This window comes from Neovison vison, chromosome 1 (genome assembly GCF_020171115.1).
Source record: "Neovison vison isolate M4711 chromosome 1, ASM_NN_V1, whole genome shotgun sequence".
In the NCBI taxonomy this organism is placed as follows: Eukaryota; Metazoa; Chordata; class Mammalia; order Carnivora; family Mustelidae; genus Neogale; species Neogale vison.
Window position 1 is genome coordinate 137,908,370 of NC_058091.1, and position 14,304 is coordinate 137,922,673.

At 49.4% G+C, this 14,304-nt stretch overlaps 1 protein-coding gene across 1 annotated transcript in view; it reads left to right on the plus strand.

The window, feature by feature from the left end:
* The first annotated feature begins 6,618 nt into the window (after positions 1-6,618).
* JARID2 (jumonji and AT-rich interaction domain containing 2) overlaps positions 6,619-14,304 on the plus strand; it is a 259,997-nt gene continuing 252,311 nt past the window's right edge. Inside the window, exon 1 of the mRNA XM_044259295.1 lies at positions 6,619-7,238. Coding sequence (XP_044115230.1) covers positions 7,194-7,238 — 45 coding nt within the window. The 5' untranslated portion in view covers positions 6,619-7,193. The remainder of the gene's footprint in view (positions 7,239-14,304) is intronic.

Consider the following 14,304-nt stretch of genomic DNA (forward strand, 5'->3'; position numbering starts at 1 on the left):
CCAACACTGTTCTGTGGGTACAAGCTACTTTTTTTTTCTTTTAAATTTAAAGATTTGTTTTATTTATTTATTTGAGAGCATGCACGCCCAAGCGTGAGGTGATAGTGCAAAGGGAGAGGGAGTGAGAATCTTAACCAGACTCTGCCCTGAGTGTGGAGTCCCTCTGCCCTGAGATCATGACCCGAACCTAAATCAAAAGTTGGACACTTAACCAACTGAATCCCCAGGTACCCCCACAAGCTCTTTCTTTAAAAAAAAAAAAAAAAAAATTGAGCCGCTGCCTTCGGCTCGGGTCATGATCTCAGGGTCCTGGGATCGAGTCCCGCATCGGGCTCTCTGCTCAGCAGGGAGCCTGCTTCCCTCTCTCTCTCTCTCTGCCTGCCTCTCCATCTACTTGTGATTTCTCTCTGTCAAATAAAAAAAATAAATAAAATCTTAAAAAAAAAAAAAAAAGACTTTTTGGGGGGCGCCTGGGTGGCTCAGTGAGTTAAGTATCTTCCTTTGGTTCAGGTCATGATCTCAAGGTCCTGGGATGGAGTCCTATGTCGTACTCCCTGCTCAGTGGGGAGCCTGCTTCTCCCTCTCCCTCTGCCCCTCCCCACTGCTCATTCTCTCTCTCACTCACTCTCTCATAAATAAATAAGATCTTAAAAAAAATGCCTCTGCGGCCAAATAAGTTTGGAAAACTGTATGCCTTTTTGAGATTGATTGAAACATCCTACGGTAATCAAGTTATCTTTGTGAGTTCGCAATTTCCACATCTATTTTGTCAAAGCATCCCTTTCTTTCCAGCCATATTTAGTAACATTTCGTGGAATGATGTGTCTTGGATCACACTTTGGGAAACCAGGGTGGGATGTGGAGCCAGGAACACTGGATTTGACTCCTGGCTCTGTCACCCTATTCTGTGTGTGACCTTGAGCAAATCACAACCTCTTTACATGTACTTTCACCTCGAAGAGTCAGGACGGTAATACCCATCTGGATCCAGGTTGTTTACAGCTTAAATGATATTATTATGACTCTGCTTTAAAGACTATAAAAACGTGTCACTAGATATCACAGAGATATAAAGATTATATTTAAAAATTATTAATGTACAGGTATAAAGAAAGTTGCCCCAGCAGTTCCTACTCAACAACTGTCTACTTAAGTCTGACTTAGAGGCCAGCACCAAGAGGGGAGCAACGAAGCACGGTACGAAGGTGGAAGCAAGATTAGAGCATGTTGGATCCAGAAATGTCTTCAGTGATAATGGAATTTAACCCTCTCATTTTATAGATGATGAAGCTGAGGTCCAGAGGGGTCAAGTGAATGGCTTAAGGTCACTCACAAAGTTAATATTAGAAACATCTGAATCCCATCCAGGGGTTGGGCTCATTGCCAAGGGTTATCTGACTCTGAGATGAATCACAGCTCCATGAAATTTTCAATCTAGTTAGGAGACACAAGATATACAAATGACATCATCAGAAAACAAGAAAACACAGAACAACATTTTAAAGCTCAAAAAATATGGCTGATCATAACCAGGGGAGGGGATCGGTATGTTAATTAGCTCGACTGCAGCAGTCATTCAAAATGAATATGCACATCAAAATATCATGTTGTACACCTTAAACATATACCGTTTTTATTTTTTAAAAATGTGCCTGGGGCGCCAGGGTGGTTCAGGCAGTTAAGGATCTGACTTTTGATTTTGGCTTGGGTTGTGAATTCAGGGTGTGGGATCTAGCCCCCAGGGCTCTCTGCCCTCAGCAAGGAGTCGGCTGTAGATTTTCTCCCTTCCTTCCATGCCTCCCCCTTCCCCGCTCCCAAATAAATAAATAAATAAATAAACAAATAACTCTTAAAAAAAAAATGTGACTGAAGTAACAAGGGCAATGAGAACACAGGAATGAGTAAGCCAAACAGCCAGGCTGAACTGGCCATAGGACTGTGGCCAGGAAGAGCGTACAAGGTGATACTGGATTTGGATACTGCAAGAGGAGAAGTAGTAGTGTTCCAGAATGGAATTGGAGGTGACAGTAAGACCAGAGGGCTGGCCAGTGGTCTAAATAAGTGGCCATTAGAGTTTCGGTGAAATATTCAGTAGTAAACATTTACTGGATACTTCCAAATTCATGGAAGTCTCTGGAACTTTGGGGAGCATAGGAGAAGTAGGTAACATGGTCTCTGACTTTGGAAAGCTTTTTTTTTTAATTTGGAGAGAAGAGATGGGAACATAAGACTAAACTGGAGAATGTGAGCAAGTTAGTATACGATATAAAGGGGTGACATACGTACTGTTAGGGCAGGATTTCTGCAGAAGAGGAGTCTTGTTGTTTCTTGAGAGAACCATGCACGTGATTGGTTTTTGGAAGCAGGTGGGGTAATCCGTGCCATTTCCTGGATTAAGAGGGAAATTTCAATATGTATGTAATACAGGACTATGGATTATTGCTCTGTACTTGGTCTTTATTAACTTGCAATCCTTTCCCTGTCTTTTCCTTTTTTTTTTTTTTTTAAGATTTTATTTTTTTGACAGAAAGAGAACACAAGCAAGGGGAGTGGCAGGCAGAGGGAGAGGGAGAAGCAGGCTCCCTGCTAAGCACAGAGCCCATTGTGGGACTCAGTCCCAGGCCCCTGGATTCATGTCCTGAGCCAAAGGCAGACGCTTGACCCACTGAGCTACCCAGGCGCCCCTCCCTGTCATTTCTTATTCTAAACGGGATGGTAGGCTAGAAAGCCCATGTTAATATGGTCACTTGTCCGGATGTGAACCCAGAAGAGTGAGTGCCTGCTCTTATCTGTCTGATGATTTGCCACCTCTTCCTCTTTCCCCTCCTTCACGTTCCCATTCTTCCCAGAGTAGCTAATTAACCTAAATATAAAAGAGCATAAAAAGTAAGATTAAGGAACCATTTTAGACTCTACCCTGTTAGTCACCATTCCCTCCAGCTAACCAGTTCCCAAGTCCGTTGGACTTTTGACATTCTAAATATTTCTCAACCTGTCCTCTGCTCTCTATGTATTTCCTCTGTCACTGGGGTCAGATCATAACCATTTCTCACCTCATTCATGCAGTAACATTGCAATGGGTTTCTAGGCTGCCTGCCTCCAGTCTCTTTCTTTTCTCCAATACTTAATTTCTCTCTCATACAGGCAGAACTACTCTCCAAAAACACAAATCTGCTTTATAACTCCACTGAAAATCCTAAGGTTCCATTTAGCCTCTGGGCAAAGTTCAAACTCCTTTGCCTGGCATACTGAGCCTTTCTGGTCCTGGCTCCTGCTTACCTCTCGGAATTTTATCTCTAGTCACTCCCAAACACAAATTGTGTCCTATGCATAAATTTGATGTTTTTGGAGTTCTTATAATTTTTTCCATGCTGCAGAGTTGCTTGGTTTCCTTCAAATTACTGAACCCCTACTCAACCTTCAAAACTCCCTAGTTCTTAGGGAAACTAGAAGTGTTGAGTTCCCTTTAGCATGTTTTTCCCTATTGCTAACTAGCACTTTTTTTTAAAAAAATGTACTTATTCGGGAGAGAGTGAGAGAGCACAAGCAGTGGGGGAAGAGCAGAGGGAGAGGGAGAAGCAGACTGCCCTGTTGAGCAGGGAGCCTGATGTGGGACTTGATCTCAGCACCCTGGGATCATGACCTGAGCCAAAGGCAGACAGTTCACGGACTGAGCCACCCAGATGCCCCAGTGAATTAGCACTTTTTAGGGGTATCGCTATCCACTGTTAAGTCTGCCTTTTGTACTCAGCTGTGTACTTTAAGGCTTCTCTGGGTGTCTTCAGGGATGAGGACAGGTGCTGGCAGGTCCTCTAGGAGCTATGTACCCAGTGAGATCTTCCCTCCATCCTTCCCCTTCCTACTGCCCTGACTTGGAAGACATCAAGAGAAGCGCTGTGAGGAGTTAAAATCATCAGGAGAGAGTCAATTAGATTGAAAGAAAACAAACAAAAAAGGAAAAAGAAAGGAAAGGTGATACATAACTTTGCCAAAGTAGCAGCGAAAAGGATGTCCATCAGGAGACCGTGCCTTCCACAACAGGAAAAGCTTTAAATCACCAAAAAGGCCGATCAGTTTTTATTTTCACGCAAAACAACAGGAATGTTACCCAAATCTTTTGGAAAGGAGCAGAATTCCTTCCTTTCCCCTGCCCTCAAGCCTCAGCTAGAAGGGTTTTTAGTTTGTGTGTGTGGTGAGCTGAAGTTGGTAGCCCAGCAGGGGAGTTCCCAGGCCTGGGACAGAGCAGCCCAGCCTCAGGGCTGGCTCAGGAAACCAAGAAGAAACCCACCTTTGTTCTTTAATATTTTGCCTGGGGAATGACAGATCTGACATTAAACCTCCAGAAAACTGGTTAAAACCATAACACTGTGGAGGAGCGCAGACCTCCAGTATACAGGTCGTAATGATCAGAAAATCTTTCGAAAACACCTCGTTGTAACCTAAGCATAAAGTCACTTGGGTGGCCAGTCCTGAACAGTGGAGTCTGTTCTGTTGAGTCCTCCCAAGCAAATGGCCCTGTCAAACAAGTTTTGCAATATCGAGGCACAGAAGGCCACTTATTTTTCTGATTGTGAAATGAATGTAAGACAAAATTGTTTTTTTTTTTAAAGGCATTCAGATTTTTTTAAAAGGTAGAGCAATAATTTAAAAGCCTTTGAAAAAGGCATTTTCATTCGTTTACCGAGAGGTTCCTATAACGTGGCTGGTCCTTTAGCTAAGTTAATGTTATTACCTAACCTCTCCCCCGCCCCCCTTAAGGTCTGGTCTCCCCGAATCCGCGGATGAGGCCAACGACAAGCTCCGAGAAGCCACCGGCCGGCCTTTTAGTGAGGGTTAGGGTGTGATTGGAATCCAGGTCTCTCTCCACCCGTTTCGGAGACCTTTCTAGACCACGGTCACCTCCTGAAACGCCGGGGCCCATATCACCCTAACCGATTGTGTTGCCGGGGTCATCGTTCTCCGTTCAAGGTAAGGAGAACCCACGGGATGGGAAGGAGAGTAAGACATAGCGCAGCGAGCACGAGCCGATGTGAGTGACCCCACTTTTCATTTACCCGGAGGGGAGCCTGAGAGGACATAATTCAAAACAGGACTTCTCCGCAGCCACAGTTAAAACAAGGAAATTTATGATGCACAATGGCTGCGTAAGACTTGACGAAGTTGTGAAAAGGCGAAGGCCCGAGGAGACAGAGCGGGGTCCCTGCTCCTTCCTTCCGGGCAGCTATTAAATAAGCGCATGGTGAGGGGGGCAGAGGCAGGTAGAAGGCGGCTCCCGCGTGGCCGGCGCGGTGCACGTTCCCCGCGCTCGGCGTTCCAGACGCTTCCCTGCCGTCTGCACGGCCGGGCGGCTCCCTCCGCGCGGTAGCCTCGTTCGCCCGCGGGCAGCCCCGGCGCCAGGCTCTGAGGGCAGAGCTCGAGCGGGACGTCCCGGGCGGGCTCTCTCTCGCCGGAGGCGGCCGGCCCGGGGGCCCTTCCCGGCCACCCCCGACGCCGGGCTCGGCCGGCGGGCCGCGTGCCGCGCCAGGAGGTGGCCTTCCAGCGCGTGCGGCTGCGGGGCGCCGGCCGAGGTGACCTCAGCCTACCCCGGGCCCGGCCGCAGCACGCCGTGTGCGAATACGCGAGGCGGTGTCCTGAGCTGACACCGGCTGCGCGGCACAGGCAGCAGGCGCCGCCGATCAACTAGTTCGCACCGAGGATTCCTCTTGGTGCGTGGCCCAGTTTTCCTTAGGACGGGCTCCAACCCCTCGCCGCCACCGCCCCCCGCGCCGCCACGCTCCGAGGCCTTCCCCCTAGAAGCCTCGCGTCCCTCCCCCGCCGCTCGGCTCGGGCCGGCGCGCGCGCGATTCCTCGATTCCACAGGCGGTTCGCGCCGCGGGTGGGGGCGGGGCGCCGCCGGGGGAGGGGGGCCGGGGCCCGGGGGCGGGGGCGGGCCGGCGTGGGGAGTTCCTCGCTCGCGGACCACACGCTCTGCGGGCCAATCCCGAGCCAGCCTCTAGCAGTGTCACACGCGGGACACATCCAAGCGTTTGTTGGCAGGGCCCGTGAGGGGGAGGGGGCGAGGAGGAGGGTGGGGAGTTGAGTGACAGGCTTGCGGGGCAGGCTGGGAATTGTAGTTCCCCGCTCCCGTGGCCATAGCCATTTTGTAGTCGGGGGACTACAACTTCCAGAAGATCAAGGGGACTATTCTAAGGTGCCCCGGGAATAGGCGGCTCTCCCCGGGGCCGGGCGTCCTGGGGCACTGGTATCCAGCAGCCCGGCTGCAGGTAGACTCGAGGGCAGTGGCGGGGGCTGGCGTGTGGCGGTTGTGGGGTGAGCGGCAAGCTGGGGACGGGGGTGAGGTGGAGCGACCGAGCGTGCCATGCATTGGGCTAGGGAGCCTCTCTCAATTCCACTCCTGGGCTCGGCGTGGGAGCGATGGCTGAGGGTTTGCCCGGGAAGGGTTCGTCGAAGCTTCTCGGGTCTCTAGTCGAGTGGGCTGCGGGGGTCCTCTGGACTGGGCCGGGGTCGGTCGGCGCCGGAGTAGGCGGGCGCCTGGCGGCTCAGCTGTGGGAGTTTTCGGCTAGCGTCCGTCGGGGAATTACCCGAGGAGCCCTAACTTGTATAAAAGCAGAGTCCATTTAAAGTTGGGCTGGATAGCCTCTCTCTCATTGGTTAGGGGGCTTGGAAAAAAGAGACTCGGCGAGCCCTCGCTGTGGTGCTGCCGCCGCCGCCGCCGCCGCTGGAGTTGACTCTTCTGCTCGCACTGCTGCTGCAGCACAAACGTGACTTCCAACATTTTTTATTTATCTTTCCCTTTTCTTTTCCAAGATGTAACTACAGATCAGACACTAAGGACCTTCACGTTTCGCTGATGTAGTTTTTGGAGGAAAAAGGGGGGGAGTGAAGGGCGTCGGTTTTTTTTTTGTGTGTGTGTGTGTTTCGGGGGAAATTTTCCATTATGAGTGTTTTACTAAAGTGAATTTTTTTTTGTTTGCTTCGTTCGTCTTTGGCTCTTTTTTTTTTTTTTTCCTTCCCAATTTCGGATTTATTTCAAGGCGAATCGGGCTTTGGGGGAAGAGGAAGAAAAGTCGGATTACAAGATCAACCTCCACCAACAACAATAAAAACCACCAGGATATTTTTTTGCAAATTTCTGACGGCTTTAAATTCATGAAGCAATTGTCCCCTTTTGCAATCAGCATTTGGATCTCAGAATGAGCAAGGAAAGACCCAAGAGGAATATCATTCAGAAGAAATACGTAAGTGCTCTTAACAACACATCCTTTGACTTGCAGTTTTAAGCAATGGCTGTGAATGTCAAGTTTATAGATAATTCTGCTGCTGAAGGGTTTTTAAACACAGCGTCCGATAAGGCTGTTTCTTTCTTTTCTGAAAGAGGGCTTTTCAGGCAAAGTCGTGTCTGCCTAGTTTGGATGAAAAAACAGCTTGGTGTAGCGATACCTCAAGTGAATAAATTGACCTCGAATGACACAACCATAATCTAGTTTTAGATGAAAGGCTAGGGATTTTGGTGGTGCTTGGGGAGGGGGTTGGGGGGCTGCGGTAATGTAACTAAACTGCATTCTCGGGCGGATTTGGCCCCATATTGCACTTTGCATGCAAATGAGCTTGTGTTATTATTATTAATGTTATTTGGAAAATCGTGTAACGCGTGTGTGTTGGAAGCCCTTTAAGTTGCAATCGAGGGTCCGATTATGGCGATCTTGTTCCTTGAACTGGCACATCAAATTTAATGTATATGGTCGTTTGGCTTATTTGGTTCGCAACGTAAACCAGTTGGGAATCATGTTACAGCGAATGCATTTGTTGGGATTGACTTTAATAATGGGACTGGTTTTGTTTAAAAATTCATGGTTTCCAGTTTTAGGGGAAAAAGACATACAATATACCTAATGTTTCTAAGTAGGTACGTGAATGCATGTGTAAGTGACTACAAATAAATTCTCCCTGTTAACTGGGCTTCTGAAATTGGGCGATTATTCAGAGATTTAAATGGCTTGGAATAGTTAAATTTGTTTTGTGCATAGTACAGCTACGTTTTGATTGGCATGGGGAGTGTTTTTGTTTTGTGTATGGCTTTTTTTTTTTTTTTTTAAGTTTGGGGGGAGGGAGGGTAGAGGGGGACGGAGGATTAACCAAATATGCACTCGAGTGATCGGTGATTAGCTGCATGCTTTAAATCAAAGAGCCCATTTTTTTTTAAAAGCCCAAATGAACATACACTAGGAATAATGCAACGTTGTAAGAAAGTTTTATTTAACTCGAGTCGACAAATTGGTGTTAATATTTTCCCTTTTTGAGCAGCGTGATGTGTGTAATGGTAGATGACCTTCGGGGCAGTGGTTTTTGTTAAAAAAAATACATTTAATGAAAAAGCCGAATGCCTCTTTTAGAGGGCTGATTCTAATCTAGGCACGTAAACTTCAACTATGAAAGAAATGCAAGGTTAAATAATCAAGCTCAACTTAAAAAAGCTGTTCTCTAAAGAATTTAAGAATTAAAATACATCCGCATTGCAGAGGGCTGGGTAGAATGCAAAGGACTAGTTTAAACTCGGGCTGTAGAAACTGCATGGAGACAACCTTGCCTTGGAGCGTGGACGCCTTCCCGGGGCACGTCCGATCCGGGTGCAGCCACAAAGCAAATGGGGTAGAACTTGGACAAGAACCGCCTCCGTCGCCCCCACCCCTCCCCCCGATCCCCATCCCAGACCTCGCTAACTTGGAGAGCGGTGTGGGGTGGGATTTTTTTTTGTTGCTGGCAGTCAGTGGATTGTGTCGAGTCCGGGCGTCCGGCCGCGAGCCCGTGGCCGGCGGCGGCCGCGGGAGGCTGAGCACGAGTTGACGCCGGGGGAGCGGCGCGGAGCCGAGCCGGTGTTCCCGACGTGCTCTAGCCGGCAGCGGAGTGGAGGGCGTGCGGGGGTCGCGGCGGGCTGGGCCGGGGCTGGGCGGGCGCGCGCGCGTGGCCTGTAGGGGGCGGGCTGTGGGCTCCGGCGCCGGGCTCCGGGCTGCCGAGGCTCGGGCTCGGGCTCGGGCTCGGGCTCGGGGCTCGGGGCTCGGGGCTCGGGGCTCGGCGCGGGCCGGCCCGCGGGCGGGTGGGTGGGGCGCGGGGGCGGCGCGGCCTGCTGGGTCCCGGGGTAGGGAGGGGAGGGGGCGGCGCGGCGCGGCGCGCGGTCGGGGGGGGGGGCGGGGGCGTGCCGGGTTGGGGGCGGCGCACAGCTGCAGCGGGCGCCCCCCGCCGAGCGCACGGCGGAGCATGGCGGCGGCGGCCCGGACGGCTCCCCGCGGCCCTGCCCGCCGGCTCCAGTGCAGTCTCGAGAGCAACAGGTTAAGCCGGCGAGACGTCAGCGCGCCCCCTCCCCGCCCCCCCGTTCTCCCCCCGCCTCGCGCCGGCCTCCCCCTCCTCCCTCCGTCCCCCCTCCCGCGGCTCCGGGTTCCCGGACGCTCCGGGCCGCGTTCTGTTGTCATTGTGACGTCACAAAGGGACGGGCCCGGGTGGAACCTCCTCCTCCTCCTCCTCCTCCGTGACGTCAAAAGTCGGGCGGGAGGTTCCAGGCGGCGGGGCGGCCGGGGGAGGAGGGAAGCGAGCGGAGGCGGGGGCCGCGGCGGAGCTGGGCTGCGGCTGGGGAGGAGGTAGAGGCCGAGGAGGATGCGATCGGCCTCCGCCTTCCGCCCCGAAACGCTGCGCTTCCCCGCAGGTGAGCGCTTGGGAGCCTTTGGTCCCCCATGGAGGGCTGCCGACCTAGCTCCGGTTCCATTTAGGGGGTGGGGAGCAAGGAGGAGACGCCTCCTTTCTGCAGAAATGTGTCTCGCCTCTTCTGTTTCCAGGTCTGCTGACGGTGTGGCATGACTACGGTGGTCGCTGGGATCGCTCAGCAGTGCTTTTGAGAAAGCAAGGAAACTTTATGCAGGGAAGGCTTTGCTTTGTAGGAGGACCGTGTTGTGGATTTGGCCAGCTTGTCACTCGAAGTCTTGTTTGGGGTGCCTTTGGGGGGTGTGGGGGGATGCCTTTCTGGGCGGTCCTGTTCAGCAGCAACTGTTGCTCTTTCTGGGAGCCCTGTAACACCGTGGGAGGGGTTGGAGCTTCTTGGCTGTGCGGGGTCTGTGCTTTATCTTTCGGGGCGGGGGCTGGGGGTGGACCAGGGAAAACTTCATCATTGATAGGTGTTCTTGGAAGCGCACGTGGACAACTAGGGTGCCCTGGGCTTCGTAGTTCCGGGCGGTAGGACAGGAGGCTTGCAGTCTGTTCAGAGTCTTCTGTAGAATGGAAAAGGTAACACCTGCCTTTGCCCTTCACTTGTACCTGGAAGGATCCTGTGCGGGAGAGATGTAAAACAGTATCCTCTGTGTCAAGGGGTGTTAGCCCTCGAGCTGGTGGAAGGCGACATACTTCCTCCAGTTGGCCTCAGGTAGCCCCAGCTGCTGCCGCCTTGCCACTCAGTTTATTGCCTCCGCCAAGCAGCGTTTGGGGGCGCGATTGTTGATGGCAGGCTTTGGGAGAAATGACGGTTATATTTCGTATTAAGTGGCAACCTTGAGAAACACAAATTGTAATGTAATTCCATCTTAATTGTGCTGGGCACGACTCACCCCGTAATACCTTGATTCACTGAAAACATTTGCTTTCAAAGCCCCAATCCACTTGGACAACAAAAACAGTCGCATGTCTTTGCTCCATGGATGTTTTCTGCCATTTCCGTTACTCCACTGAATGGGTTATTCCTGGGGAGAATCACGAGGATGGTATCTGGGCTTCAGAACGGTTTGATCTTTGAGGCTTTACAGCACTTTTGAGTTGGAAATTAATTTTTTTTTTTTTTTTTTTTTTTTTGGGCCACACAAAGATCATGTGGCGAGCACCAAAACAAATTACCGGTTTGATTTCTAGGACAGCTCAGGCAGAATTTGTACCACTAGCCCGTCATGCTTTAAGTATCTGATTTTCTGATGTAGAAGTTGCAGTGTGATTCAGCAGAGCTGGGAAAAGTTGACTTTACAAGGTTCAAAAGCAGGATTTACTATAATTAAATTACATAAAATTTTAAAGAAAAGGAAGTACACCAAAATACAGTGGCAGGATTTATGAGCTCCCCATCTCCACCCTCCCAGTTTTACACTGTTGGGTTATTTCACAGTTCTGAGGGGAAAAAAAAGCAACCCCGTACATGTCATTTAATTGCTGTGTTTTTCCTTTCCTTCGCTGTTTGCATGGCCTTCTTTCTGCCATGTTCTTTGTTTCCTAGTTCTGGAGAACTTCATTCTTTGTTGCCTAAGTGTATACCGCAGGGGCGCTTGATGGGCTGTTACTGTATGGAGAGATTATGGAAGGAAGAACATCAAGCGTCCGAAGTCTGTCCTATAAATTTAAAAGGAAAAAGAAGTTACGGCCCAGAATAGTTCGAGTTACTGTTACTTGTGCGATGATCCCTTCCTTGTAGACAAATACCTGACCTGTGTGTCTTCCATTGGCCTGCAGAGCCACCTGGAATTAATTGGTATTCAGATGATATAATGGCTGTGTCTTTTCTCAAAGTAGGTCATCCCAGTCTGTTCTGGTTGCTGAGCTGGGGGCTGTTGACTCCCTTCCAACTGCCTTGGAAATAACTCCAGTGTTAATATATACCTCTGCTCCAAAGGTTATTTAAGCTTCTCCCGTTCAGAAAGAAAATCTTTTGTTGGAGTATCTAGCAGGTGTCTGTTATGTTTAAAATGGAACTATTCAAAGATGACACAGACAAGTCATATGAAGCTTTGTACGTTAAAACACTTGGTAAAGGCCAAGCTGGAGTATTTTTAAGGATTGTCCTTGATCGTGATGTTCTTAGGACCCAGGTTCCTGACATTTTTATCTAAAACGGTTAAAAAGTTTTGCAGCATAAGAGGTTTCTTTTTTGGACCTTTTGTTGCGTTATTCCTTTTTAAAAAGAATGTATTTGGGGGCGTCTGGGTAGCTCAGTGGGTTAGGTCTCTGCCTTAGGCTCGGGTCATGATCTCGGGGTCCTGGGATTGAGCCCCGCATTGGGCTCTCTGCTTGGCGGGGAGCCTGCTCCCCCCTCCCCGCACCCCTGCTCTCTGTCTGCCTCTCTGCCTGCTTGTGATCTCTGTCAAATAAAGAAATAAATAAAAAGTCTTTAAAAAAAAAAAAAGAAAAAAGGATGTATTTTATGTTTTAAAGATTTTATTTTTTTAAAAGATTTTATTTATTTATTTGTCAGAAAGAGAGAGAAAGCACGCAAGCAGGCAGAGAGGCAGGCAGAGAGGCAGGCAGAGGCGGAGAGAGAGGCAGGCTCCCTGCTGAGCAAGGAGCCTGATGCAGGACTTGATCCCAGGACCCCGGGATCATGACCTGAGCCAAAGGCAGCGGCTCAACCCACTGAGCCACCCAGGCATCCCTAAAGATTTTATTTTTTTGAGAGCGTGAGCCAGCGAGCTGATGGGGGCACAGGGAGAGGAAGTGAGAATCTTAAGCAGACAACCCTGCTGAAATCAGAATTTATGACCCTGAGATCATGACCTGAGCTGAAACAAAGAGTCAGATGTTTAATCCACTGTGCCGCCCAGGTGCCCCAAGAATTTATTTTTAAGTAATTTATACACCCAAGGGAGGACTCGAACTCGGAACCTGGAGATCCAGAAGTTGCATGCTCCAGGGACAGAGCCAGCCAGGTACGCCTGTTCCTTGTTCGGTCCTGTTAGTGGTCTGTCTGTAAGGCTCCCCTGGGATTACATAACCGCTGTTCTAACCGCCTTCTCCCTATCCAACCTACTTGCTCTGTTGGCTGCAGAACATCCTGGCTGTCATACCCCCCAGCAGGACGGTCCTGGTGAGTGAGTAGCCCTGGGGTGTGTGTGCCTCTGTCCCCTTTGGCTCCCACCCACAGAAGGTTTGCCAAGTGTCAATTGTTTGTTTCCAAATCTGGTTATTCCAGTTAGACTTATTATTGCAATTACAGTTAAATATTATGTAAACCTTTGAACAAGTGTGGAAAGAGAGTTGGTTTCTTTTTCTTTCTTTCCTTTTTTTTTTTTTTTTTTGAGAGTTGTGAAAACTTCTAAGTTGACTGTTTTGGGAACACTTAATAAATGTGAATTACTAAAAAAACAAAACAAAACGGGACATTAAATTAGACAAGGGCCTGCCATTTAAAATACTCGGGGAAAATCTCAAGGATCGGGAACGTACATGGGTATGGCAAGTGATTCCCTTTTGGGAACTGAACTTCATTTACACCCAAACTCTCTTCCCAACAAACACACCAAAAAAGCATAACGTGGAACACTGGAATTCTCAGGCCATCTTTTATTAAAAGTACATTTAGGTGTTTAAGTTAGAATGTCAAAATCTATATGGATTTTAAGGTTTCTCCTACCGACAGGCTTTACAGGAGCTAACCAGCTTCTAGCCCCTATCACCTCTGATTAGAACCTTTACATTGTATTTAGTCTTAATCCCCAGGTATGAAAGCCGCCTGACTCTCTATTAGTTCTTGCCAGGTAGCGCGGGTGATTTCGTTTAGATGGGTCCTGTGGAGGCAAAACACAGTTGTGTCAATCCCTGGATGGCAGGGGGCAGAAAGATTAGGGATTTTGCACTAGTTTATATGGAGTTCAGAAGCTTGTATCTTGTAATCCGGCAACCTTAATTACTGTGTCTCACCTAGGAGATACTGCCGAAGACTTGTTCCCTTTCAGATCCTTAAACCTACCTGTTAATGGCAAGGACACCAATTGAATCTCAGTTTCTTAGTTTGAATCAATTTATCTTTCCTTGTTTTTCCATCTCCAGGAGGTAACCTCTGATACTACTACCTCCCTCCTTCCACTCCCCACCCCCAAGATCTCAGTTATGTCTCCAGCTGGCCACCAGTCTCCCCTTTTCCTGGTTCCTTTTGTGCCCCTAAAGCCTTTTCCCTGCCTGCCTCATCCTCATGAGGCTTCCTTCATTCTAGGAGGGAGCTCCGATGACTTTGGTATCACTGTTAATTCCTGTGCTTTTCTTGCAGACCATCTTGAGTGAGATTTTTCTTCTCCTTTTAAAATCTTTCTTAGGCCTTCAGTTAACACTATTCCTTATGCCAGCCTCATGCCTTTTATTTATTTTTAAAAATTTTGGGGGTGCCCGGAGGCTCAGTGGGTTAAAGCCTCTGTCTTCGGCTCAGGTCATGATCTCAGGATCCTGGGATCAAGCCCCACATCGGTCTTTCTGCTCAGCGGAGAGCCTGCTTCCCTCTTTCTCTCTGTCTGCCTCTCTGCCTACTTGTGATGTCTCTCTCTGTGTCCAGTAAATAAATAAAATCTTTTTTTT